This window comes from Anabrus simplex, chromosome 4 (genome assembly GCF_040414725.1).
Source record: "Anabrus simplex isolate iqAnaSimp1 chromosome 4, ASM4041472v1, whole genome shotgun sequence".
Taxonomy (NCBI): Eukaryota; Metazoa; Arthropoda; class Insecta; order Orthoptera; family Tettigoniidae; genus Anabrus; species Anabrus simplex.
Genome location: NC_090268.1, coordinates 433750017 through 433777118, shown reverse-complemented (window position 1 = coordinate 433777118; position 27102 = coordinate 433750017). Strand labels below are relative to the sequence as shown.

The 27102-nt window shown below is 39.1% G+C and overlaps 1 protein-coding gene across 1 annotated transcript in view; it reads right to left on the bottom strand.

The window, feature by feature from the left end:
* Nucleotides 1-18701: 18701 nt before the first annotated feature.
* The window catches only part of Wwox (WW domain-containing oxidoreductase), a 102753-nt gene continuing 94352 nt past the window's right edge, over nucleotides 18702-27102 (bottom strand). Inside the window, exon 7 of the mRNA XM_067146649.2 lies at nucleotides 18702-19058. Within this exon, the coding sequence (XP_067002750.1) occupies nucleotides 18852-19058 (207 nt within the window). The 3' untranslated portion in view covers nucleotides 18702-18851. The remainder of the gene's footprint in view (nucleotides 19059-27102) is intronic.

Here is a 27102-nt window from a genome sequence, read left to right as displayed (position 1 = left end):
CTTGGATAGCAGCTTCAGTCAGTTGCTGAATGTTAGTACAACAATTAGGATGGTGGACAACTGCTCTCTTAGTTCATGCCATGCACGTTGACATCTCATATCCACAGAATATGCCACACCACCATTCAGGGTATGCTATATGTAGGTGGTTTGAAAAGTTCTCGGAATGTACTAGAATTAAGTATCTTACCTCGGTGGAACTGCTTTTATTTTTCAACATTGTCTCCCTGTAGACTAATGCATTTGGTCCAGCAATGTTCCAATGTCTTGATCACATCTTGAAAATGAGGTTCTTCCAGGCCTGCAAAATACCTCTCCAATTTGGCTGTCAGTTCTTCCCTTGTAGAAAATCTCCGTCCACCGAGGAAAATTTTCAGCTTGGGGAATAGATGAAAGTCTGATGGTGCCAAATCAGGTGAATTAGGTGGATGTGGCAACAATTCGTACCCCAGTTCATGAAGTTTTGCCATGGCAATAACACTTGTGTGCGGCGGAGCATTGTCCTGATGAAAGATGACCTTTTTCCTTGCCAAACCAGGCCTTGTTTTGTGTATCTTTTCCTGTAGTTGGTCTAGGAGGTTTGTATAGTATTGCCCCATAATTGTTTGGCCAGTAGGAAGATAATCTATCAGCAGAATGCCTTTTGCATCCCAGAAAACTGAAGCCATGACCTTTCCGGCCGAACGCACTGCCTTTGCTTTTTTTGGTGGTGGTGAATCAGCATGTTTCCACTGCTATGACTGCTGTTTTGTCTCTGGGGTATAGTAGTGGACCCAAGTTTCACCTGTAGTCACAAACCGGTGCAAAAAATCTTGTTGGTTGCACTGAAAACAGGCCAGACTTTGTTCAGACATTTCCAATCTGGTGCGTTTATTCTCCAATGTCAAGAGCTGCGGCACCCATCTTGCGAATCATTTTTTTCCTACCCAATTCTTCGGTTAAAATATAATATACCCATTCAGAAGACATCCCTACAGCTTCAGCAATCTCCTGCACTTTCAGTCGACGATCCTCCATGACCATTTCATGCACTTTTGCGATAAATTCTGGCGTCGTAACACTTTTTGGCCGTCCACTACGCGGATCATCATCCAAGCTCTCCCGACCAAATTTAAACTCGCTGGTCCACTTGGCAACAGTTGAAAATGAAGGAGCAGAGTCCCCCAGTGTGTTCTGAAAGTCGGCATGAATTTCCTTTGCTTTCATACCTTTCTTTACAAAGTATTTAATCACTGCTCGAATCTCAGTTTTTTCATTGTCACAAATCACTACGCGGGAACAACAACAAAGTGTCATCACTACCACACTCCTGCAGCTAGAGCACTGACGCGCCACATGTTCACTCACAAAGGATGTGTGATTATTGCGCGGGAACCTCGTTGCTCTAGCACTGACATATAGCAGTGATTCCGAGAACTTTTCAAACCATCCTCGTACGTCCCAAGGAACTGATTGACTACTGTGGCTAGACAGTCATGAGCATTATCATTCAATAGTGTAAAGCCCTTGCTCACAGTGGCAAGAAATCCTGGAACTACAGGTTGGAGGATGGTCTCTATATACCAGACCAAGTATGTTACTCTGGGTAGGAAATAAGATGCATAATTCGATCAAACATCATCCCACCCCAAGACATGACAGAACTCCCCTGCTGTTGATGGTACTCCAGGATGAAGGGCACATTCCATCTCTCACAGGATCAGTCATCTCCAGACTCTAATGTTCCTGTTGTATGGCTGCAAGCTCATCAGAAAAGGGCATACACTTCCACTGTTCCCAATGCCATGTCGCCCACCTCACACGAGCTGCCTTATGGTGTGGTTTAAGAGGAACTTCTGACAAAGGACTCCATGATATCAGTTCTCTGCTGTGCAGCCAATTTCACACTGTCTGATTTCATACATTCCCTCCAGAAGCCCTCAGGAGAAACTAGCAGAACAAGGTGCCAATAGCAGTAGGCCTATGACATGCTGAAAGACACAAATACTGATCCTCCCTGCAAGCTTTTTTTCCATGGGCATCCAGTCAGTTATAAATCATAACCTTTTGTGTCTCCCTGGAAACTTTCCAAACTCTGGAGATATCACTCTGACTTTCTCCAACATGAGCTGTGAAACACACTTGTTGCCATCCTTCTTTCAGCAACAACACAATTTGAATGTGGTCAGTAACAGAAGTCAGTATACTCTTACCATGTTCTCAGTCTTACATGTGCTAACCTTTCAAGTAATGTTGTATAAGTGACTGACATGAAAAATGTCAATCAGACCAATATTGAATCTGATTTGGGTGTAGCGTCACTACATGTCTGACAAACTGGCGTGCAATGCATACTTGTAAACATGTTTGAGGTATACATACCCGGCAACTTTTGGAAATCAAAAATAGGAAGACCTTTTAATTCTTGGGTTTCATCACGTATATTGCGCCATGGTCTTGGTGAAAAAGAGGACAAGATAAAAGACATACATATCTACAGTTACAATGCAAATAAGACCATTAAATATAAAAGGTACAATTAAGAAAACATAAAAATGGTTATAAGAAAATGTACCTAATCATTCTCATTTATGACACACATACAGGAATAATAACATTTAGACAGATAAGTCTAGAATTGTTTACAATGTACCAAATGGTGAAAAATATACAAATGAGGGAGACAATCACAGACTGCTGTGTTTACTGGTTTAGCACTGGCTTGCAGCTAACTTTGTTCTCTTCAAAAATACACTGTCATACTACTTTTCACTCCGACTTGATTTGACCACTAATAATTTACGGAGATTTTTGTCATTCAGAGATGATCAGAATTGTGTCCTCATCTTCTTCCCCTGGCTGAACAATCTTTCACATTTGGCACTGCGGTGTCAGATTGTCAACATTGACAGCATTACTTTTGCTATTCTGTCATATCTGAAACACTCGTCTCCACCTCATATATACTCTATAGCAGACCAAGAATAATCTACTCTTTCTTCTTGCACAACAGATAATGGTAAATCCTCCACTTGGAAAGCACAAAATTGGCACTGTAATTCATCCATAGTTTCTTGGTCATCTTCACTATCTTTCACTGGCAACATAACAGAAAACTTGGAAACGGTATATTTGATGGCATTGGAGGAAGAAGTCGGCAAACAATTTATCTGTGCTACTTGAGCAGGTAGCAGGCAGCAACCTTCTTCAGAGGCAGTCCTCCCCAGGGAGTGGCACCCCTGCCTATATGAGTCCTAGAGCACACTGACTCAGTGTATAGCATCTAGTAAGGGTCCCAACTCAGGGTTACGAGCGAAGACCTCAACAAATCTACAGTGGAGGAGATGGACTTCAGAACGGTGGAGATTGCAGAAGAGGCAGCCCAGTACTTGGGGAATAGTATGAGTACACTATCGTAATCTATAATCTTCATCTCCGTATTGACGAACTACACAATTGATAGGTGGAAATTCTTTCCTATTTCTAATTGTATGAGTACACTATTCATCAGCAGAGTTTGTTTCCCATGTTAGGGGCGGCTGCAAGGGCGTCTGTTCTTATGTTACGGATGGCCTGAATAATTGCTGACAGTAGCTCTAAAATGCCTTTGGGAATGGCGACCCCATCGTAACAATAGCTTAAAACAAGTGGTGGTAATTATAAACCTCACAAAAAGGTTAGGGCATACCCTGCAAAAACCGATGTGTAGTTCTTGTGCAGGGGGAGCTGTCATAAGTGGGCAACCAGCAACCAATATTATGAAGATGGGAAAAATAAATGTTATGACCCTGACAGGAAAATCAGAAGAGTTGACTTGATTTTATGGAGAGGGAGAATGTTGCAATGATGGGACTGAGTGAGGTCATGTGGAGGGGAAAGGGATTGAAGAGGATGAGTAGAGGGTACACCCTATACTGGAGTGGAGGAGGTGAGGAGTAGGAGTGAATGTTAACAAAATCCCAGATGAAAATGTGGATAGGGTAGACTACATTAGTGATAGAATAATCAGAGTACGACTAAGAACGGAAGGAGGAGTGAAATATTTCATCTAAGTTTATGCAGCCCAAATTGGAAACAGTGAGGAAAATATACAGGAATTCTTGGAGGCACTCAAGGAAGTAATCACCAACGTGGAAGTGATAGTCATGGGAGACCTCAATGCGCAGGTTGGAAATGACAATTGGTAATTGATAGGTCCATTTGGATATGGAGAAAAACAGTGAAGGAGATAAGTTGATTGATTTTTGTGAGAGAAATGGAATGATTGTGGGTGACATTTGATTTAGAAAGAATAATAGTGGAAAGATCACTGGATATGGCTGGGGTGAAAGAAGGACACAAAATATTTATTATTTTTTTGGTAGAAAAAATAAATTGTAAACAGTTAACGTATGTAACAGCACTACCAGGTGAGGCGTTTGATGGAGGCCACAGAGTAGTGGTGGCAAAATTTAAAAATAGGTAAAACTGTGAGAGTAAAATAAATAAGAAAATAAAAGTGTGATGATGATTGGTGTAAAGCTGTAATGATACAAGTAATTAAGAAAGGTGACAGGAAGGTATGTGACAAATATTGAGGGATTACACTGTTGTCACAAGCAGCCAAAATATTGGAGAGAATTATAGAAAGAAGGATGAGATGAAGGGTGGAAAGAAATTTAGAAGATAAGCAGATGGATTTCGACAGGGCAGGTCAACAATAAAAGATCTCACGAGAAATTTCAGGAGAAATTACAACAGCACATCCCTTTATTGGAAATAGAAAGTGTAGAAGAAGAATGTACCAAATGTAAAAACACATTTGTTAGCTGTGCAGGGAAGATTTGTGGCAGAACTTCCGCGAGAGTGAAGGAAGAGGAGACACCTTGATGGAATGAAAAAGTGAAGGAGGTTGTTAAACAAAAGAAGTAAGCATGGCAAGAATGGAATCGAGATAGGGAAGAAGGAAGTAAGATTAAGTATCAGGAAATTAAAAGTAAGTGTAAAATGGTGGTAAATGAGGAAAAGGAAAAATGCTGGGAGAGATTCACACAAGAGTTGGAAAAGGATGTTGTATGAGTTGATAAAAAATAAGAGAAAAGAAAAAATCTACACAAAACAATTGAAGGAAGAGAGTGGAAATGTAATAACAGGCCAGAGGAGATAAATAGGTGGAAAGATTATTTTGATAAACTCCTGAATGTGAGAAATGACGCAGAAGAGAGAGTAGAGATAAATCAGGAGGAACCAGAAATGGACAGGCAGGCACTTACGTATTTACCAGCCAGAGAAGTCTGCTGTGGCAGAACATGCCACACATAATGACCATCAAATCATTTTTAACGCAACTTCTGCCATTTGCAAGGAGAAACATTTTATACTTACAACCATTCACAAGGTGATAGAAATTGCTAAATACCTGAATAATTTTAATTAAAAGGATGGCTATATACTGAGTAGATCATAGTTACTCTCCATAGTTAACCGTTTCTTTCTCCTTGACTCAGAAGGCCCTGGAATGAACTACATGGCGACTCCATTGTAATAATAGCCTATATATGGTATGGTACTTACAAGATCGTGGAAGAGGAATGGTGGAAAGAAAGAGGAAGATGGAGAAGTGCCATAAATACCCCAACCCAGCACGAGCTGGATAAGGGGAAATGATGATGATGATGATGATGATGATGATGATGATGATGATGATGATGATGATAGTTTGTTAAGAAGGAAGCCACACTTTCCAGTGTAGACTTAGTTAAATGTAACTTAGAAGCCTTTCAGTCTGTCAAAAACACAAGTTCGATATAATATACAGTAAAACCGTATTTTATTTAACCAAAATCATTAACTTACATTCACTCCAGGCCATGGCAAATGATTTTAAATCTAGGAGCCACGTAATTTTTCTAGTACTCACATCATTAACCCGCGAGTGGTCGCTAGCCGAAATGTAACGTGAGTGGTCGCGCGTGAGACTTTCTCTCACATTAAAATAAATATGACATTTTTCACAGTTGTGTGGGGCATAAGTCTGAAATTTACTACTGAAATGAAACGCAAGTTCTACCTCATATATTTTAGATAAATGATATGAAATGGCGTATATCTTTTAGTGCCGGGAGTGTCCGAGGACAAGTTCGGCTCGCCAGATGCAGGTCTTTCGATTTGACGTCCGTAGGCGACCTGTGCGTCGTGATGAGGATGAAATGATGATGGAGACTACACATACACCCACATACACCCAGTCCCACGCCAGCGAAATTAACCAATTAAGGTTAAATTTCCCGACCCTGCCGGGAATCGAACCCAGGACCCCTGTGACCAAAGGCCAACACGCTAACCATTTAACCATGGAGCCGGACATATTTTAGATAAAAATGAAATGATTAGCTGTTTATTAAAGACACAAATTACTACTTAAAGTAACATGTGCAATGTACATAAAAATAACTTCCGTCCTGAAGTTGTAAAAAGTAAAATCTCACACATGCATTATATCTAGTTATATTTGCATACAAAGCAAGGTTTCTGAACACAATAATATTTTCAAAAACAAGAAGTGCTCATAATTCAAACACTAACGCGTACAACAGGAGTAAGTTTCCCGCTCCACTTCAACATTACACCAACGTCATTGGTCACGCGATGAGAGAAACTCTCACGCAGCGTGCACGGACACATAGGAACCTTTGTTCTGACTAGGGGAGGGGGTGCTTACCCTTCAAATATAAATCGCTCTACTCACGACAGTTATAAACTCAGCTAGAAGAGGGAACAGTCACCTCCCTTTCATCACTGTCAAGTAATATCACAATAAAAAATAATGTGAGAGAAAATCTCATATAGCGACCACTCGCGTGTTAACATACCGGCGTCTAGCGCTCTGAAAAGTAAAACATGGTAGTAATATCAACACCCAGAGGAGTGCGACAGCTCGCTGCCCTTAGACAGGGGCTTCATTTATTCCATCCCCAACCCAGTCGAATGACTAGAAACAGACTGTGGATTTTTCAGTAATAGCAACAAGTATTGTGATTTTATAGTTTTATACACTACAACAGATTACCACAAAATGTAAAGTCAGCAGGACACTGAACTAAATAAGACATGCCACTATGTATACTGTCATGGTGACAAGAAAACGGTATTTTGAAAGATGTTGTGCATCACTTTATTTTATTTTGGAAAACCTCAAGAAAAGACGTTAAGGTACGTTACTGAAGGACAAGAGTAATCATTTTCATTTTGATTTTGAAAAATATGTTCATTTATTTTGCCTTGAAAAATTGACCGAGTGTGTTTAAAATTATCATTTCGAATGAGGACCAAGGAGAAGAACTTTTGGAAATTCGTCATAATTTGGGAATGTAAACGCCATAAATCATTCATGTAACTTGAATTATGCATATAAGATATTTAGTGTTATTTAATTATACTGCAACTCCACTAAATTAATTTGGTTATTGCGTAAAAGTTTAGGTAATAACTTTTGTGCCAGGGTGTAGCTGCACATGCCTGTATTGGTAAGATGCTTCTAGTGATTTCCTGTTGCATCAGAAAGGAAGTTTCTGGAAGTTGTAAAGATCTTTTCTCATAAAAAGTTTCAGAGCCCTCATTGGCTAGAATAACACAATTTCTTATTGACGAATATAAGAGCCTCGAGTGTAATTCTCGTGCGCTAATTGGTTATCTCATGATTGCCCCATTTCCGGCTTCTGGCGACTTGGCCAGAGCCAAGTTTGTTTCCATCGTATTTGATTTGTGACCAGGGAAGGGAGCAGAGGTCCCCTCTGTCTGTCCTGTGATGGGACTACCGGCCCTCCGAGGTGAGCACTGTTTGGTTCATCTTTTGGATTTCAAGTTTTAAATGTAAATTCTTAATTTAGATTTTTTTGTGTGCCGGGGTTTGCCTGGGGTATCTTCCATTCACCAATTTTAGCTTGAAATGACTTGGCCCTCGCGGCTTTTTCATAACCCCTTGTTTTTGGATGTAATCCCCTTTTCTTGATTTGACCATTCTAATTTAATGTAAATGTCACTTTGTTTTCACATCTCTTAAGTAGCATGTAATGTGTTATTTCCCTTAGGGGATGCCTCCAGTAGCTCTGTACCAATTCAGCAAACATTAGGTAAAGCTATGTGCCTTTTACTGAAGTGTTTTAGGAAAGGCAGCAACTTGACTAGCCCTTTCGTTATCTGTCATCAGTGAATGTTTCAACTGGCCCCTTTCTTAATTTCATGTTATAATTTCCATGGTGATTTCTATTTTTTTTTAAATGTAAATACCCTGCCATCGTCTATAATTCAATAATTGGTTGTCACTTTTTGTAATCATTGTTTCAAGAAGTAAGGTAGAAATGTGTTATGTAACGAGTGTGCGCTAGCACATACATTGTTATATGTTGTTTTGACTGTAAATTCATTTGTTTTGTGCTTTAACTTGAACTAATGATCAGTAAATTTGAGTGTTCAGAAAGGGATCACCGTTTATCTCATTTTCCTCACAACAAACTACCTTTCCCTGACCTCATATGGCTCCCAGGCTGCTTCCCATCTCCTTTCTTTTAGTCGTCATGTTGGTTAACCTGGTATTAATATCTTGATGCTGGTTATGCAGTCTTTATCGTGTGTGTTTTATTTAACTTTATCAAATCTCGTAAGGTTAAAATTTTCTTTATTATTATTATTATTATTATTATTATTTTGATTCTGTGTAATCCATAGCGGTTATATATACAACCATCCTCCCTCGAATGAACAGCAGGCAGGGTCCACAACACTCCCCTACTTCCCCTCCCCTCTCCACGAAATGGAGTGCAATGGCCACAAAAACTTTCCACTCAGCCCCTCCATGACCACAGTCTGGAAACAGTGTTTGAAGGCAACAGCTTCAACAAGTACAGAAACGTTTCAATAGGTTAATACGGTGACGGCTGAATACTAAAACAATAATTATTTGTTAATACTTATACACACTGTATTGTCACCAAACTCTCAATCATTGACGAGTTTATGTTTCAATATTGTACATATATACACATGATTTAAAGTGATCTGATAGAATCTAAGGATGTTGTAGTAGAACAAAATATGTCATTCTTTGTTTAATAGTATGTTATAGTTTTATACATTATATTGAATTTGTGAGTTTGACAGACTGAAAAGGTTTTAAGTTACACCACCGCTATCTCAATATCTATATACTGCCTGCTCTGTGCCGCGAGAATTGCGTTTACATCGACATTGCAGATGGCAGCATTTACCGCACCCATAGCACATATTGGTTAAACGGGAGTTGGTCCGTAACACAAATATAAAATGAAAAATAGTCCTTAACATGTTAATAATTGAGAAGATAATGCACATACAGAAACTAACATTTCACATTTTAGCTTGGCTTAAGATATAGAAACATAAAATATATAATATCTTACCGGTTACAGTAGATATATTAGGATCATCCCATGCTGCATGGTACTTACAAATTTCAGAATTTTCTCGACACGAGTAACAGAGCACCTTTTCGGTCCTTTTCTTACTGTTATTTACCAGCAGTGGACGAAAAAAAAATTTCTATCACTATTTCGCTGACCCTTTGTTCACGACCAGTTTTCAGGATACGTTTTATAGCACATACTGCAATGCGTGCGTTCGTCATGTCATTAAAACCACCTCCCCAATATCACTGAACTAAATAGAGCTTCTATTGCGTCTCCTGAAAATCATCTAGTGAGAACATAAAATAACCGATTTTGTAACAGATAAGACACACATTCAACTATAGATTCCACAGTTAGCAAGACAGCATCTGCCGTCTCATTAGTCAGACACTTCAGTTTTTCACGTTTTGATTCCAACTGAATCATTTTAACGTACTCGATCAAATCATCATTCAACCATTGTAAGTATTTTATTTGCTGGTGAATAGAAATGCACACAATCTGGATTGTTTTGCCGAAAGGCATTACAGTAATCATGTCTGAACTAAAGGGGATAGATCGGATACTTCTAAGCCTTTAATGAGAGTAGGCAGAAGGACTAGAGAACACAACAGTTTATTCGCGAGAGCAAGAGATTTTACAATATCTGTACCGCATACACCTTCAACATTGACCTCGCAAACGAACTTGTCACTGGCTCGGTCGTAGAGGAGCCGTACCTAATTAGCCTTTTAATCGGCGATCACTTTTACACTCCTCTCTGTTGGTCTGCGAGTTTTATATTCAGCTCTAGGTCCTTCCTTCACGAATTGGGAAATCCCATCAAACACTATCAACATTTTACATTTAGGCTACTTGTTCAGAGTAATTTGTGACGGAGCTGACACTAGACGAGGAGTCCTGCCATATTCGTAACCGTTTGGGATACTATTCCCCAAGCCACATAGTACCGCGTAATTTGTTTTGACCGCCCAGATTTTGTCTTGCAAAAATTATGGATTTCATTAAAAAACCAGTCATTCTTTCCTTTATATTTGGCGGCTTCCTTTATTTTATTCAGACGATCAATTTCTGGGTTGTCTTCGAATTGTCTCTATAGTCTTCTAACTTCATTATGGTTAGCCATCAGCTGTTATCGCAGTCTCAGAATTCTTCATCGGAGCCTCTATTGTCTGATTTTCTGATCACTGCTGTCATTCTTACTCATTGGAATACTGACTTGGATTGATACATCGTTGTTCAAATGAATTTTTTACTCATCATCCGATGTATTTCCTGCGGTTGAAGAGCTTGTTTCATCACAGATTTCTTCCGAAGAAATATCTTGTCGCTGTCTGGTCTTTTGTGGAGTTATTTTTCTGGTTTGAAGGTAATGAGGATAATTCGAAGACCGACTACGCGCGCTCTCCGGCTTCAATATATTTTTCTTTTAGTTTTGTCTTTTACCTCCATCTCTAAAATTCAGGCTACAAGCATGAGAATAATCAAATGGAATACTGATTGATTACCCTTGGTTGATCCTTGCCTTGATATAGCGTTAAGCCAATTTTCCCAAAGTTCTTTACTTGGGGGGGGGGATAACAGTAATCCGCACACCTGAAGAATTTGGATTTCCTGCTTTGATATACAGAGAGGAACACAACAATTAATCATTTTACAACTAGAGACACACAGATAAATGCTCGATGCAAACGCACTGGAATGCAATAATGTGGGTACTGTCCCCTTAAAATTTGGCCTACAATAAGTATTTATTATGTCTGCGAGTGCAAGATTATTATTCCATTAGCACAGGCAATATTTGCCAACCCTGTGTTATAGAGATGTTCTCACCTGCACGGAATCGGTCTTGCTAGCGAGGGGAGCGAAGTATTGATTTTTTATCGAGCTGTCAGCTGTCCCCACGTGACCCACTGGGAGGAGCCAAGGTCGCTTCGATCTAAATCATGCATGTCCAAGTCTCAAATGGAAGTACTTTCGAGAATTATAATAGCTTATCAGACGCTAGACGTGGGCCAATTACGGGCCATTATGGCGACACACCCTCGTTCTGAAAGTGCTTAAATACCCCAGTTTCCAGAAGAAACGCTCTCTTTATATTTTATACTCTGATACTCTTACATTCACGACGCAGACGCTCCTTGGATTAGGTAATTATTCGGCAGTACAAATCGATTACCCTTCATTAATATTTGAATCAACGAGTCTGGCAGATTTTCACAGGCAAAGTTACATGTCATCTTTAAAATTCATCGCGTGTATGTGCAGAATACCTCCTAAAATTGCTTGTCAGTTTCAGATTCTACTCTGCGAGAAGAAGGAAGAGGATCGCCATGTATTGGATCGACTGTTTCAAGATGTTGCTACACTATGAAGAGGAGGCCTACCACAACTCTGCATTGAACATCACGGCTACAATGGTGTGTTCAAATGTAGGTGATCTCTGACATGAGGAGATAGCGACCGGAGGCAGATAACCCACCACATGTTCCAGATCATCGGCAGAGCTCCAGTTTCATCGTTCATTTAAGTACTCTTTTTCTAATGTTTATCTGTTTATCTTTGTAGAAATAATGCTTACTTATTCATTAGTGGTAATATTTCTTCTAGTCTTGCAGTAGTTTTGAATATTTTCATCCTTCTTTCACATGGGATATGGTAGTATTGTCATTTGTGTGTGAGCGATTATTGGTCTATTAGAATAGCTAGAACGTACGTGTGTCTTCTACGATTATTCTAACTGTCCCATTTAATAGTCTAGTGTGATTTAAAAATCATTGTCCTCAACGATAATTAATAATTCAATTTTGAAAATATTTTTTTGAAGTCGTGTGGGACAGATTTACGGCATGTTTTGTCACAAACATATCAGATGTAAGGCTTTTCAGGCATTTGATCTATTAACCAGCGTTTCGTCTTAGGTCTGACACTAGACTCGTCAGAGTGGGATGTGTCAGACTCTACCCACTGACGCTGGGTGTATGCAGGTGAGCTTATCAGAAGCCTATATATGAGGCACAGTCTGATAACTGCATATGCCTGAAAAGCCTTATATCTGATATGTTTTTGACATGCTCTATTGGTGAAAAATATCTAATTCCCTCCATGGGAATTCAGAATTTTCCATTTTTTTTCACGCCGGATTTCTATATAAAATTTTCTTCCTGTATGATTTAAGGTGTGTTCGTGTCATCTGGCATATTGTCGAACCCTAGTTTACGCGAATTTGAGATCTAGCACATCTAATAATAATATTAATAATAAATTTTCATCTTGGGTTAAATAAAGGAATAAGGGTCATGAGTTTAAATATTGCTTGATCTTGTGTGTAAGATGTTAATGTGTGCTCAATTAGGATGAATATGAGCCTGGAATATGGCAGAATCTCGATGGATCATTTATTGTATTTTATTGACTTGAGAATGGATCATTTACTGTGTTATTGACTTGTGAATCCATTTTATTGAGTTTTATTTGAAGAATACGTGTTGCTGGACGTGGAGCACGTGTTAATTGATAGACGTGGGGTTGAGTAATAATAATATCGTGACTCATGAACCATGAAAGCGAATGCTAATATTTGACCTGTACTATGTGTGTTTCTGTAGACGACAATTTTTCCATATATCAACCGCCGATGTTATCATGACCAACGTTGTAAATTTCATCTTCTTTAACTAAGTGATCATCCAGACTTCATCACATTTCTGAGGGACGTAAATGAATTTTTCTTTACCAGATACCGTCATCGAGAAATTTCAAATATCTAGGATAAAAATTAAATATAATATTCAAAGACTAGAATTCGTTGTAAATAATGTAAATAATTCTTGTGTGCCTTAGTGTGAATGCTGTGTGTGTGATTGATAATTATTTCAGTGAATTGTGATATTTTTCTTTGACTATGGTTTTGACCTGACCACGTGTTCGTTACGTTGGGTCCTGGTTATCAGCATCGTTGTTTGAGTTGATCTAACTTTTTGAGAGTTAAACCTTTAGTGAATTTTATTTTGAATTTAAGTTGAGAAAGGTTCTGAGAACCATACAGTAATGAATAAGAAAGAATTATTTCAGTGGACGAGGTTCACCATTTCTTTTTTGTAAAGCCTACAATGCTAAAAATTTTCTCAAGGTGTCAGATACTAAAGATTGGCATCAAGTTTGTTTGAACAAATATTAGAGAAAGTTTCAGAGTATTATTGTACAAGCACGATTTTGTGAAATTAAGTCCGATGGAGACATTTTTGAGTAATATTTCGATAAGATTTTGGTTTCTTTATTTTTTCAATTTAATTGAGATAACGTTTAATTCAGTACGTTAAAGGAGTAAAGTTTTCCTTTGAGATAATGAATGTAGACATGAATAGATCTGATATTTAGACGTTCAAGACAAATATGAATCAGACAGTCTTTTTATTTTCTTTCAACTTGTAAATAATAACGACATTATTGAGAGGAGGTCCTCCCATGAAAAATTTATTTTTTTGTGTGTTTTGTTGAGCCAGAAGTAGGCTAATATCCATTTGTATATTTGCAGAATTAATGACGTCAAGGATATTGGAGAAATTAAATGCTGTATTGAATGAACTGGTGGAGAAGAGAAAATAATTAACCATCAAGATTTGTTTAATTTAATTTGTTATTGTTGAGTGCTAGTTTATAATAAATGTCAAAACCTGTTGTTTGATATTTTTGGTATTATTGTCGCTAGTCCTTGTCTCTTTCCCTGCCTTCAAAAATAAGCAAAGCCAGACAGCGAACGGTCCACCCGTGAGACTCTCGTTCTCCGGCTGAGCAAGGCTGGTAAGAAGGCGGCAGTACGGAGATAAGTTGGGTGCGTTAGCTGGCGCCTCTAGCGGAGGTTCGTGACACTAAGAGCTCACGCTGAGAAGCATGTTAACTGCATAGCATAGAGCAGGCAGTATATAGGATTGAGACGGTGGTGAGTTACACTTACATACTCGTTAGTGTGTTGGGTTGCCTAATGTGTTGGGTGCTTGAGAATTTCATTTCTGCAACTATGGTGTAAACCCCACTGAATGAAACAAAACCGTTTCAGGTTGTCTGAGACATCCTCATACTATTTTTCTCAAACAGTTAGACCCTGAAATACCAATTACACAAAATCAAGGACAACTTTCTGTTATTTGGAACCTTTATTACACAAAGTATCAAGGGAAGCCAGGCTGAGTGGCTCAGATAGTTGAGGCGCTGGCCTTCTGACCCCAACTTGGCAGCTTCAATCCTGGCTCAGTCCAGTGGTTAACGAAGGTGCTGAAATATGTCAGTCTCATGCGGTAGTTTTACTGGCACGTAAAAGAACTCCTATGGGACTAAGTTCCGGTACCTTGGCATCTCCAAAAAAGTAGTTAGTGGGACGTAAAGCCAATAACATTGTTATTAGTATCAAGGAAACAAATAATAATAATAATAATAATAATAATAATAATAATAATAATAATAATAATAATCATTGATGTGCTACTATTATCTACAGTAGTAGGGCAGTACTGGTACGGTAGAGTTCAGTTGATTATGTATTTATGGTATATTAAATCTTCAAAATAGCCACCTTTGCGCTCTGTCACATTATTATCTGTCTCATGAAGGATTCCCACACTGAGAAATCATTTCTGGAGTTACCAATATTCAAATGCAACTCGAATTCTTTCAATCAGATCATTTCTGTCCACTGGAAGATCTTGATAAGCATAATCCCGTACAAAACCCATAAGTAGTAGTCCAGTGGAGTCATATCAGGAGATTGTGGAGGCCATTCTTGTGGACCATGGAGATTAATTCATCTATCCTGATACAATCAATCAAGAGCTGCACGGGCAACAAGAGAAGTGTGTGCAGCATGTCCATCCTGTTGGTACCACAAATTAAGCTATCCTGCCAATGGAACCTCTTCCAACAGAACAAGGAATCTCTCTTCAAGGAAGCAAGGATTAAAGTTTCCATTGAACTTTTCTTCAATGATTTTAGGGCCTAGTACCCAATTTCCTATGATACCACCACACACGTTCAGGACATGCACATCTTTCTTGCAATGAGGATTATGGGGTGCACAACGGTGCTCATTTCGTCGATTTATGCACCCATCTCTATGAAGTGCACTCATCCATTCAAAGTATGCTCTTGAGAAACGGGTCATTTTTGCACGTTATATAATAATAATTTTGTCTGGCTATTTCGAGCCGGGTGCAGCCCTTGTAAGGCAGACCCTCTGTTGAGGATGGGCAGCATGTGCCATGTGTAGGTAACTGCATCTTATTGTGGTGGAGGATAGTGTTATGTATGATGTGTAAGTTGAAGGGATGTTGGGTACAGCACAAACACCCAGTCCCCGAGCCAAGGGAATTAACCACTTAGGGTTAAAATCTCCGACCCGGCCGGGAATCAAACCCAGGACCCTCTGGACCAAAGGCCAGCATGATAACCATTTAGATATGGAGCCACACTGCACGTTACATGATATGATGTGTTATGATTGAATATCCAATCACAGAATGCCAACCGAGGGGGTGGATCTCCAGGATTCACACATTGTGTGGTATGGCGTTTGTATGGATGCCACTGCAGGATCTGTTTAATTATTCTATTTACCTTCAACTGCGAAAGACCTGTTGGTGTTGCAATCTGTCTTGTGCTTGTATGTAGGTTTTCATTTCCTTCTAAAGCTTCCCACACAGCTGCCACTTGCACAGGTGATCTTCGCCTTTGCCAATGCTATCTAGTCGTATTGTGTAAATTACCAGTATTACGTAGTTGCGCACAAACTACAAATATACTATGACATGGATGTATCCTATCTGGAAAGCGTTGAGCATATACAGTAACTGTGCCCCTTGTCTTTGATTATAATGACATTGACCATAAGTAGGATGATGTCTAAGTTCCGCATTAAAATATCTATGCCTCTCCATTGCAATTACTCCACATAGACTAAAACGTGTTTGAACTCAGATTGATGGGTATGGGAATGTAAACACAGTCGTAAGAGCAATATTCGTATCCACCAGAGAAATGTAAACAAATTTATAACAGTAATATGCATCTCCATCCTATTGGCATTCACAGCAGAAGGAATGATGTCAGTACACAAAACGAGGATAGCACGTAAACCATCCAACCGGCAGGAGACAACCAGGTCATGAAAACTTCCACGCTGTTTGTTTTAATATTTAATAGAAACTGACGTTATTAGGTTTGTACTTTTCTGTAATTCACTGATCAGCACAATCATACATTAGATTAAGTTGTCTACTCACAAAAATGCAATTCTCAAATGCCCAACACATTTGTCAACCCAACACACTGACCTGTATGTAAGTGATTCACCCGGTATATTGTTGTAAGCCCGAACACAGCCCTCCTGTCACGTCACTTCAGAGCCATCATTTTCGTACTAGATTTCATTACTAATTCCCCTCTTCCCAATTTAATCTCCAGTGAAGGAATGCTTTATGCACCGTTCCACATGCGTTGGCGGCTTGGTCATGAAGTATAGAAAACTTCTGTGGTGCAGTATACCAGTTATCTAGAAATAAACTGTATGCTTTATCTAAATAATCATTGAGGAGGACTGTAATAGCAATACCAGAAATGCCTAATTTATGACTGTCTGTAATTTCTGTTGATGAGCCAGAATAGCTAATGAAATCTAAAATACAACCAGTTTCACAGTCACGGAGGACAAACTGATGAAGCTTTGTTTTTATATACTGTCCTTGAAAAAAAAAAAAAACAACCAGTTTCACAGTCACAGAGGACAAACTGATGAAGCTTTGTTTTTATATACTATCCTTTTAAAAAAAACAACAACTAGGCTTTCATCAGTACAGAGATTAAAAAAGGGGGCGAGATACTTTTTGAATGTTTTCCTGAAGTGGTCAATAATGACATGTTCAGACTATCATTCTTGTTTGGGTTTTCATTGTTGGTGAAGTGGAGCATAGGTCTACTGAGGTAAACATTGTGTTTAAATTATGGCTGCTGCGTATGAATGTAAGTTGCATTCAGAGGAATATTGCAATATGGATTTCAACTATTTTCCCCCCCTTTTTTTTACATGTTGCCCTACGTCGCACCGACACAGACAGGTCTTATGGCGACGATGGGATAGGGAAGGCCTAGGAGTTGGAAGAAGCGGCCGTGGCCTTAATTAAGGTACAGCCCCAGCATTTGCTTGGTGTGAAATGGGAAACCATGGAAAACCATCTTGAGGGCTGCCGACAGTGCGATTCGAACCCACTATCTCCCGGATGCAAGCTCACAGTCGCACGCCCCTAACTGCATGGCCAACCCGCCCGGTAGTATGGATTTCAATAGTGGCGGTAATGGTATTGAGGATATTGGCGAATTGATAGGGAAAGTTAGTGGTATCTATCGCGGGACAGCACTTGCTGAAAAACTGGGGCACAAAGAAGGGGATAACTGGACCAATGTTCCTGAATACAAATATGTTTGTTTTGCACCATCAGCACTGTCACTGCTATTAGCTTGAAAATCTCCTTATAATTACTATCACCCCATTTCTTGAGCTTGGAATACTTACTGGCTGGCTTAGTATCAACTGCCTGTTTGTAAAATCTGTTGGTTTCGTCTGCTACCTTTGTCAACACCTCTTCATTCACAAAGAGCTCAAAATAATCAATTTCTGAGAAGTCAGGCATCAAATTATTATTTGACAAACTTGGGTTTGGCACTTGGAATACAGTCACCTCATCCGACCATGTGGGCAGGCCTTGGTCAGCATCATTTCTTTACCTCCCTGGCAGCAAATCATCACTACTTCCACTATCACTCCCTATCACTTTGCCAATATCCTCAATACAATTACCGCCACTATTGAAATCCAATCTCTAAAAGTGTAAGAAATTCCTCTGGCCGCAACTTACATTCATAAACGGCAGCCATAATTTAAACACAATGTTTACAACTGCGTGACAAAAGAAAATAGTTTTCCTGCAATGCTACACATGGAAATAATAGAAACTAAGTGATTTATAGTGTGGCTAAGAGACGGCAGAAGCATATAAAACAGTTATAAGGCAGATCTACTAAAATAAATCAAAATAAATCCTCAGGTGGCCCAAGCGAACTAAAAAAAATCACAGCACTGACGGTACAATGTCCTGCTTGAGTACACTCGATCGTAGCACTGACAGGCCATTTCAGGCAGGTCGAGTATACTCAAGTGCAACAGTGGAGCGATTAAGGAAATGTTATCATTGGGGAATACATTAAACATTTTGTCATGACTGAGGGGTAGAAACTTTAAAAAGTTTGTGAACCTCTGATATAAGATGTATCTTTGTACAAGATATCCATAACACAAATAGAATTATGAATACAAAAGATTATTTTGGTTCTATTGTAGAGTGAAAAGAAGTCCGTATTAATTTCCTTAGTAGTCACAAGGTCCAGGCTATAAAACACTGTAGCTCAATCAGCCTTAGTGGACGAAAGAGCTCCTTCACCCAGGGTCTTCTGTATCATTTGTTCACTCAACTTCCACAGCGAGTTACTCAGTTCTCTATCTTGCGATGCAGCACTGGGCTCACAGCGGCAACAGTTGTTGAAGTACAGACCAGATACATTCTCTAAATCCACAGCAGTTGCACAGTACACAGTGGTGCTGGCTGCTTGTTGCTGGAATAACAAGAAAACATGTGAGAAAGCGAGTCAAACAACTCTTCAGCCATCTCAGTTCAGTAATATGGATTACACTTAACTGAGCACATTCCAAAAGGAAATTCTGATTCATGTAAGCAACAGAACAGGTTAAATAAATGTTGCAATATCAAGTCATATACATGGTGTTTGGCAAATGGTACAGCAAGCCGAAGGGGCATGAAACTTCACTGAAAAGGATTGTTCCAAAATCCTATGAGGTGTACAGTACTATGCAAAGTAACAGAACATGACCATAACATACACATGCAGTGAAACCTCGTTAGTTTGTTCCTCGTTAGTTTGTTCCTCATTAACACGTTTTCCTACTTACCATGTCATAAATACAAAATCCCAATTCTCATCGCATTAAATCTATATAAAAATACCTCACTTATCGCATCATAAATTTTTGCTATTACCACTTACAGAAGTACGATCACATTTTTCTAGCCCTGAAAGTGTTATTTGTAATCCCTTGTAAAAGAAACGCGATTTCCAACTCGGGTAAGAGCCGTCGCCACAGTTGTGTGATTATGGGAAAAGGCCTTGAATTCTTGAACTTCACAGGATAAGTTGCACCTTTGGGGAGCAAGCTGTTAGCCTCAGGAATGTTCAGTTTTGCTTGCCGGTTAGAAGTGAGATTGCTGAATAACACAGAGAACCTATTTGTGCTGGTATTTCGCATTCTATTCAGAAGTTAGAAATTTATTTTGTGTTGAGTGGTACAGTGAAGTGTAGCAAATATTTGTTACATGATACGGTAGCCTATATCTGGATTAGGAGCATAATCGTTTGAAATTGACTAGTGCGGTGTATATTTGTCTTGTGATAGCCTAATTATGGATATGAAAAAAGTCACAATATTCTTTACTAATGAAGACAAAATTAAAATCTGTTAGGACTCAGAAAGTGGACTGGCGTCCACATCTTAAAGTGCACAGAGGTCACGAATGTTGAACTCGCATCTCCGAGTTTTGACTCCTTATCACTCGAGGTGGTCGAAGTTTATTCAAAATGGTGGCCAAAGTCGTGCCCCACCTTGAATTTGCTGTCTAAGAGTGTGACCAGAAAATAATGTTTAATATTAACCCACTGCTCTGAAATAAAAGGCTTCTACTAACATTTGTTTTAGAAAGAGTATGATCTGCAATAAACTTAAATATTTTTATTGGCCCCGGTGCACATGTTTCCACATTTGTTGTTTGGTATTTTTCACACCTTTCAGGGCACTTGTTATTTTATAGTGATGCTTGTTGTTTAAAGGGGCGTAACATCTCATCTCAATGATCGGCCCTGTTATTTTATAGGTCCCAGTGGAAATGGTTTTCATATTTGTTCTCTCGAGTTTTTCACACATTTTAATACGTTTCTCTCATCTTTAGAAAGGATAGTTACAGTTTTCACTGTAACCGTGGATACACGTTGTAAAATGCTCTCACGTCATAAAAAAATCATATCTAGTGTTTCCATATCCTTGTTGGATAGTTTTTATTCGTATATTCAGTAGTAGTTTACTCACTTAACACATTTTTTTGTTGTCCCCTGCAGAAATGTCTTAATGAGGTTTTACTGTATTATATTTCTTTTTTTATTTTTTGGCATTTATTCACCTAATAAATAAATTTAATTTTTGATAACAGCTAATAAGTTTTCCTTTCTGTTTTATAAGTTGCTTTACATGATTTGGCTTAGATTCCATAAGCTTTGGGCACATATTTTTAACTTCATCATTATGAAATCACATTGTAACCAGAGACTCCATCATGCGTACTTTTGTGGAACAGTCAAGTTTTGTGAGTCTCCTTTTGCAAATAGCCCACAAGCTTTCTATGGATTAATGTCAGGTAAGTTTCCTGGCCACTCAAATACACTACCTAATATTGTTCTCACTGAAGATCATCTTCACTTTCTTTAAAGTATGACCAGGAGCCAAATCTTGCTGAAAAATTCAGTCACCATCTGCAAACCTCTTCTGCAGTTCACCAACAACTCTCCTTTCCAGTATTTGGATGTGCTGGTCAGATTCCATCATCCTGTCAACTGTTACTAAAGGTCCCAGTTCATGAGTGAAACATCCCAAAAACATCTTCATGGGGTGCTTTATGGTCTGTCGCAAATATGCTGAAGTTGTCAGTTCATCCTTGCTCAGAGGACATATTGAACCCTCTGCCCCTGCACTTTCAAAGTGACTCATCAGAGAAGAGAATTTTCTTCCAGTGTTTTATTGTCCAATCCTGATGATTATATGCCCACAAGAGACGTTTACTGCACATGTCTCTTGTTATAAGGTGTTTCTTTACAGGTTTGCAGGCTTTCCTTCGAGTCGCCAGAAGTCAACGACGGGCATTAGAAATGTGCAGATTCGCTCCCCTTTTCCCCAATTTGTGAGTCAAGTCCAAAACAGTGATCCTAGGCTTGATTTGCTTCTTCTGATGAGAAAACATTCATGAGTTGGTGTTATTTTCTTTTCTTGCCACAGTTTCCCTTTTTCTTCAATGAAACTGAGACAGTCTGTTTGTGCCGCTGAATAATTCTATTTATAGTACCTACACAGACGTCAAATTTACTGTAGTAGCTAACTCTCTTTATGCCACGGAAGTATTTTCTGATATTGCTAGAATCGCACTATACTTTTTGGAAGTCGTTCATTGAAGACATAGGTATTACTAATTGCATAAGGAAAACTAAAAATTCCTCCAAAGTGACAAATACACTTTTAATCAAAAACAATTGTCACACAGATTAATTACCAATGAATAACAGTGCAAAGAATGCATGTGTAACACACTTTGCCTACCATTAGGAAAATTATGGAAAACTACCTTGTTCTGATAAATTTGCACGGTACTGTTGTTTAGAACATACAGCCCACTGATACTGTGGTGACAGCCAGGAGCTGGCAATGCTTGTGGCCAGCATGTAGGTAGTACATCATTTGCTCTCAAACTGAATTCAATGAAGAACAGTCTTAAAAATCTACGTTAGTATCCCTTCCACTCAGCATTCTCCTGAACTTGGCTAGCTCTACTCTTTAACACACACCCTGTATGGAGAGATCATCATCATTTCCTAAAGGCCAGGCTTTGTTGCTGCAGCCACATTTATCGGTCCTCTGCAGTTCACTATACTGGAACATATGATGGGTATCCTGATTTCTTCTACAACGTTTCTGAAGTAGGAGGGTCTTGGTTGACCTCTTGGTTTTCTTCCCAGAACGTTTTACAAAATTGTACAAAACTATTTTAATCCTCCTAGTCAATACTATATATTTTACATCCAATTAAGATGAAACTTCACACATAAATAGAACACGGGTGATACAAGCGGGCCACGTAACACTAATAATCAGACGGTTCAACTTCAATAATGCTTATGTATATCAGCCCATGCCGGAAAACAACAACTAAGCCAACAATATACAGATATCAGCTGAACCACACCAGTGAAGCAGAAAGGCCTTCAGCTCAAGACTGTTTAAACGATCAACATTTCACAGTTTTTTAACTTTCATCATGCTTTTTAAAATAACTTTTAACTAACATTTCATTTTGTGTGTTCCTATGTTTTTAATTCTTTATACATGTCTTACTGATGATGACCCAAGCCAGGTCGAAACATGTCTGTTTATGTGTGAAGTTTCGTCTTAATTGGACGTAAAATATAGAGTACTGACTAGGATTTAAATAGTTTTGTACAATTTTGTAAAAAGTTCAACTGTCAATACAGATTTAACTCATTGCAGACCGTGGACGGCGTAAGACGTTTAAGCTTGCTCCTATGCTGTGGGCCGCGGACGGCGTAAGACGTTTAATGTTCCGCGCGAAGCAATGCTGTTTATATTCGTCATCTATGCATTCTTACACCTTAGTCAGCGTTACTGGTTGTAGCAGGAAGTTGGTTTACCTTTTTGAGATAAACTTGGCGTTGAGTTGGCTCATGTTATCTTATCTGTTTTAGCGGGAATATCTCAGCACTTCCTCGCGCGTCAAGTCGGTACTTGAGATTTCAATGCAGTGAGTGTCGTTCTTACCCAGTGTAGTATAATGGCTTATAAAACAAAGTTTCTTACGGAAGATAAATTATTACATATTGTTCACAATGATTATTCTGGTGATGAACTTATTCCTCAAATAGACTCAGATAGTGAAAGTGAGAGTGACGAGGCAATTCCGATTCCTGAATCCGATAGGCCTATAGAGGAAGGTGAAGTGCCTGATACATATCATCCTAGTTATTGTCCACCTGTTCCACTATTTACAGAGAATTCAGTTATAAATATTCAAATAGAAAATAAGCAGGATATTTTGAGTTACGTGAGTATTTTCATGAATGACGAATTTTATCAGTATGTGTGCGAGCAGACCAATCTAAACGTGAGTCAAGTGATAAGTGCGGCGCCCCGGCCTTTCACAAAGAATTCGATCATGCAATCGTGGAAACCGATTAGTCCAAAATCCTGATATAAAAATATACTGGACCGAAGACCCTGTTTTTCATACTCCGATATTTTCTAAAACAATGTTCCGAATACGCTTCCTTCATATTCTTTCATTTCTTCACTTCAGTGACAGTAATCATTACGCCGAAAATACAGATAGGCTGTATAAAATTAGATGTATTTTGAAACCTGTGACACCAGATATCACACCCTAAATATTTACTAGTGGTAAGCACAAAGTATCATTTTTCTAACATTCATAGTTTAGGAGTAATTGTAAATTTTATTAAGTGATGCACGTCAAGAGGGTCGGGCATGAAAATGGCTGGTCCAGGCATTCAAGTGTCCCGCTCAGAAGCAGGTACTGAACGTGTTAACATGACATTCATACTCTGTAATCCCAGAACTTTGTCTTCAAATATGTTCTTGGGACAGAAGTTGTGTCTCAGAATATGATCTAAGAACGTTGCCTTCCTGTTATGTCTGAGGACAGTTCCTAGCTCTCCTTTACTTCCATCACAACTTGTCTATTGCTCTTAGTCTCCATCCAGCTTGTTCTCATAAGTCACCTCCAAAACTACGTTTGGTTCAATTCTTATTCTCCCTAGGTTGAAGTTTCAGATAAGTACGAGGACGGTTTGAAAAGTTCTCGGAATCACCGCTAGATGTCAGTGCTACAGCAACAAGGTTCCCGCGCAATAATCACACATCCTTTGTGAGTGAACACGTGGCGTGTCAGTGCTCTAGCTGCAGGAGTGCGGAAGTGACGACTCTTTGTTGTTGTTCCTGCATAGTGATTTGTGACAATGGAAAAAACTGAGATTCGAGCAGTGATTAAATACTTTGTAAAGAAAGGTATGAAAGCAAAGGAAATTCATGCCGACTTTCAGAACACACTGGGGGACTCTGCTCCTTCATTTTCAACTGTTGCCAAGTGGACCAGCGAGTTTAAATTTGGTCGGGAGAGCTTGGATGATGATCCGCGTAGTGGACGGCCAAAAAGTGTTACGACCCCAGAATTTATCACAAAAGTGCATAAAATGGTCATGGAGGGGAGATTGCTGAAGCTGTAGGGATGTCTTTTGAATGGGTATATTATATTTTAACTGAAGAATTGGGTATGAAAAAATTATCCGCAAGATGGGTGCTGCGGCTCTTGACATTGGAGAATAAACGCACCAGATTGGAAATGTCTGAACAAAGTCTGGCCCGTTTTCAGTGCAACCAATAAGATTTTTTGCGCCGGTTTGTGACTACAGATGAAACTTGGGTCCACTACTATACCCCAGAGACAAAACAGCAGTCAAAGCAGTGGAAACATGCTGATTCACCACCACCAAAGAAAGCAAAGGCAGTGCTTTCGGGCGGAAAGGTCATCGCCTCAGTTTTCTGGGATGCAAAAGGCATTCTGCTGATAGATTATCTTCCTACTGGCCAAACAATTATGGGGCAATACTATGCAAACCTCCTAGACCAACTACAGGAAAAGATATGCGAAACAAGGCCTTGTTTGGCAAGGAAAAAAGGTCAACTTTCATCAGGACAACGCCCCGCCGCACACAAGTGTTATTGCCATGGCAAAACTTCATGAACTGGGGTACGAATTGTTGCCACATCCACCTTATTCACCTGATTTGGCACCATCAGACTTTCATCTATTCCCCAAGCTGAAAATTTTCCTCGGTGGACGGAGATTTTCTACAAGGGAAGAACTGACAGCCGAATTGGAGAGGTATTTTGCAGGCCTGGAGGAATCTCATTTTTGAGATGGGATCAAGGCATTACATTGCTGGACCAAATGCATTAGTCTACAGGGAGACTATGTTGAAAAATAAAAGCAGTTCCACCGAGGTAAGATACTTCATTCTAGTACATTCCGAGAACTTTTCAAACCACCTACATAAGTCATCACACTCCAATGAGGTGATCTGTTTGTCTTTCAAGTCTTCCCAGTAGAACTTTGGAGAAAATTTTGTAGGTAACTGATATCAAGGAGATACATATAAAGTTGTTGATATCAGTTTTATCACCTTTTTTTGTGCAATGGGTGAATTAGTGCACATTTCCAGTCCTCAGAAATCATTTCCATGATCCAGATATTGCTGAGAATGGCATGAAGTTTCGAGGCAAGACTTTCGCCACCAATTTTCAACATTTCGGCAATTATACTGTCCTCACCTGGAGCTTTGTTATTTTTAAGTTCACCGATAATTTGTATGATTCCTTCTAATGTAGGTGGTTCTGAATCTGGATTTGGTGTGAGTTTTTCAAAGGTGAGTTGTTCTCCAGGAGATTCACAGTTTAAAAGTTTCTGAAAATGGTTTGCTAACAGTTTGCAATTTTCCTGGTTATTTGTTTCTAGACGTTTGAAACAAAGGCTAGGTGCCTGATAATTTCATATTTCTTCTCTGAAAGTTCTGTAGAAGTTCCGTGTGTTATTTTGTGTGAATTCCAGTTCAATTTCTGCCATTCTTCTGTGGTTATATTTGTGTTTCTCACATCTGATGATTTTTGAGGTTTGTTTCTGGATCTTATTGAAATCCTGCCAAGTTTTTCCAGTTTTATGGGAATTCCAATCTCTCAAATCCAGGCTAAGTTCTATGGCCTTGTCGCAGGTTTCATTCCATGTGTTTGCGTTTCCTGGGAGGGATGCCTACACTTTTGGAAGCTTCTACAAATGCTTCTTGAGTTCTAACCAGTTGGATGGATTCTGGTTGGAGATGCTAGTTGCTTTACGTCGCACCGACACAGACAGGTCTTATGGTGACGATGGGACAGGGAAGGGCTAGGAGTTGGAAGGAAGCGGCCGTGGCCTTAATTAAGGTACAGCCCCAGCATTTGCCTGGTGTGAAAATGGGAAACCACGGAAAACCATTTTCAGGACTGCCAACAGTGGGGTTCGAACCTACTATCTCCCGAATACTGGATACTGGCCGCACTTAAGCGACTGCAGCTATCGAACTCAGTTGGAGATGACTTACTTGACTTATTTCCTGTATCTGCTTTGTGAAGCATAGGGCATACCTGCCAACTTTTAGAAACAAAAAATAGGAAGATTTTTAATTCTTGGATTTCATCACATATATTCCACCACGGTCTAGGTGAAAAAACGATCAAGGTAAAAGGCATACATATTTACAGTTACAATGCGAATTGACCATTAAATTTAAAATCTTAAACTAACAAAACATAAAAATTGTTACAAGAAAATGTACCTAATCATTCTCATTTATGACACTTAAGCGAATAATAACATTAATGTCACACCGACACACGCAACAAAATGCATAATACCGTATTTTCTCGTGTAATTAACGCACTTTTTTGATGAAAAATACAGGAGAAAACTTTGGATGTGTAAATTATTCAAGGAATTCAGATATTTACAATTCATTTACGTTTAAAAGATACATCAAATATAATTTAAACACAATTGGTTCAACTCATTTGCGGTTATCGTCATTTGGAGTAAAATTCCGGCGTGAGATTTTTTCTGAAAAGTCAAATAGCTACGTTAGACACGTGGGATTGAAGTATCGACACTGGAAAATGTTCTTCCCATTACGAGCTGACAATACGACC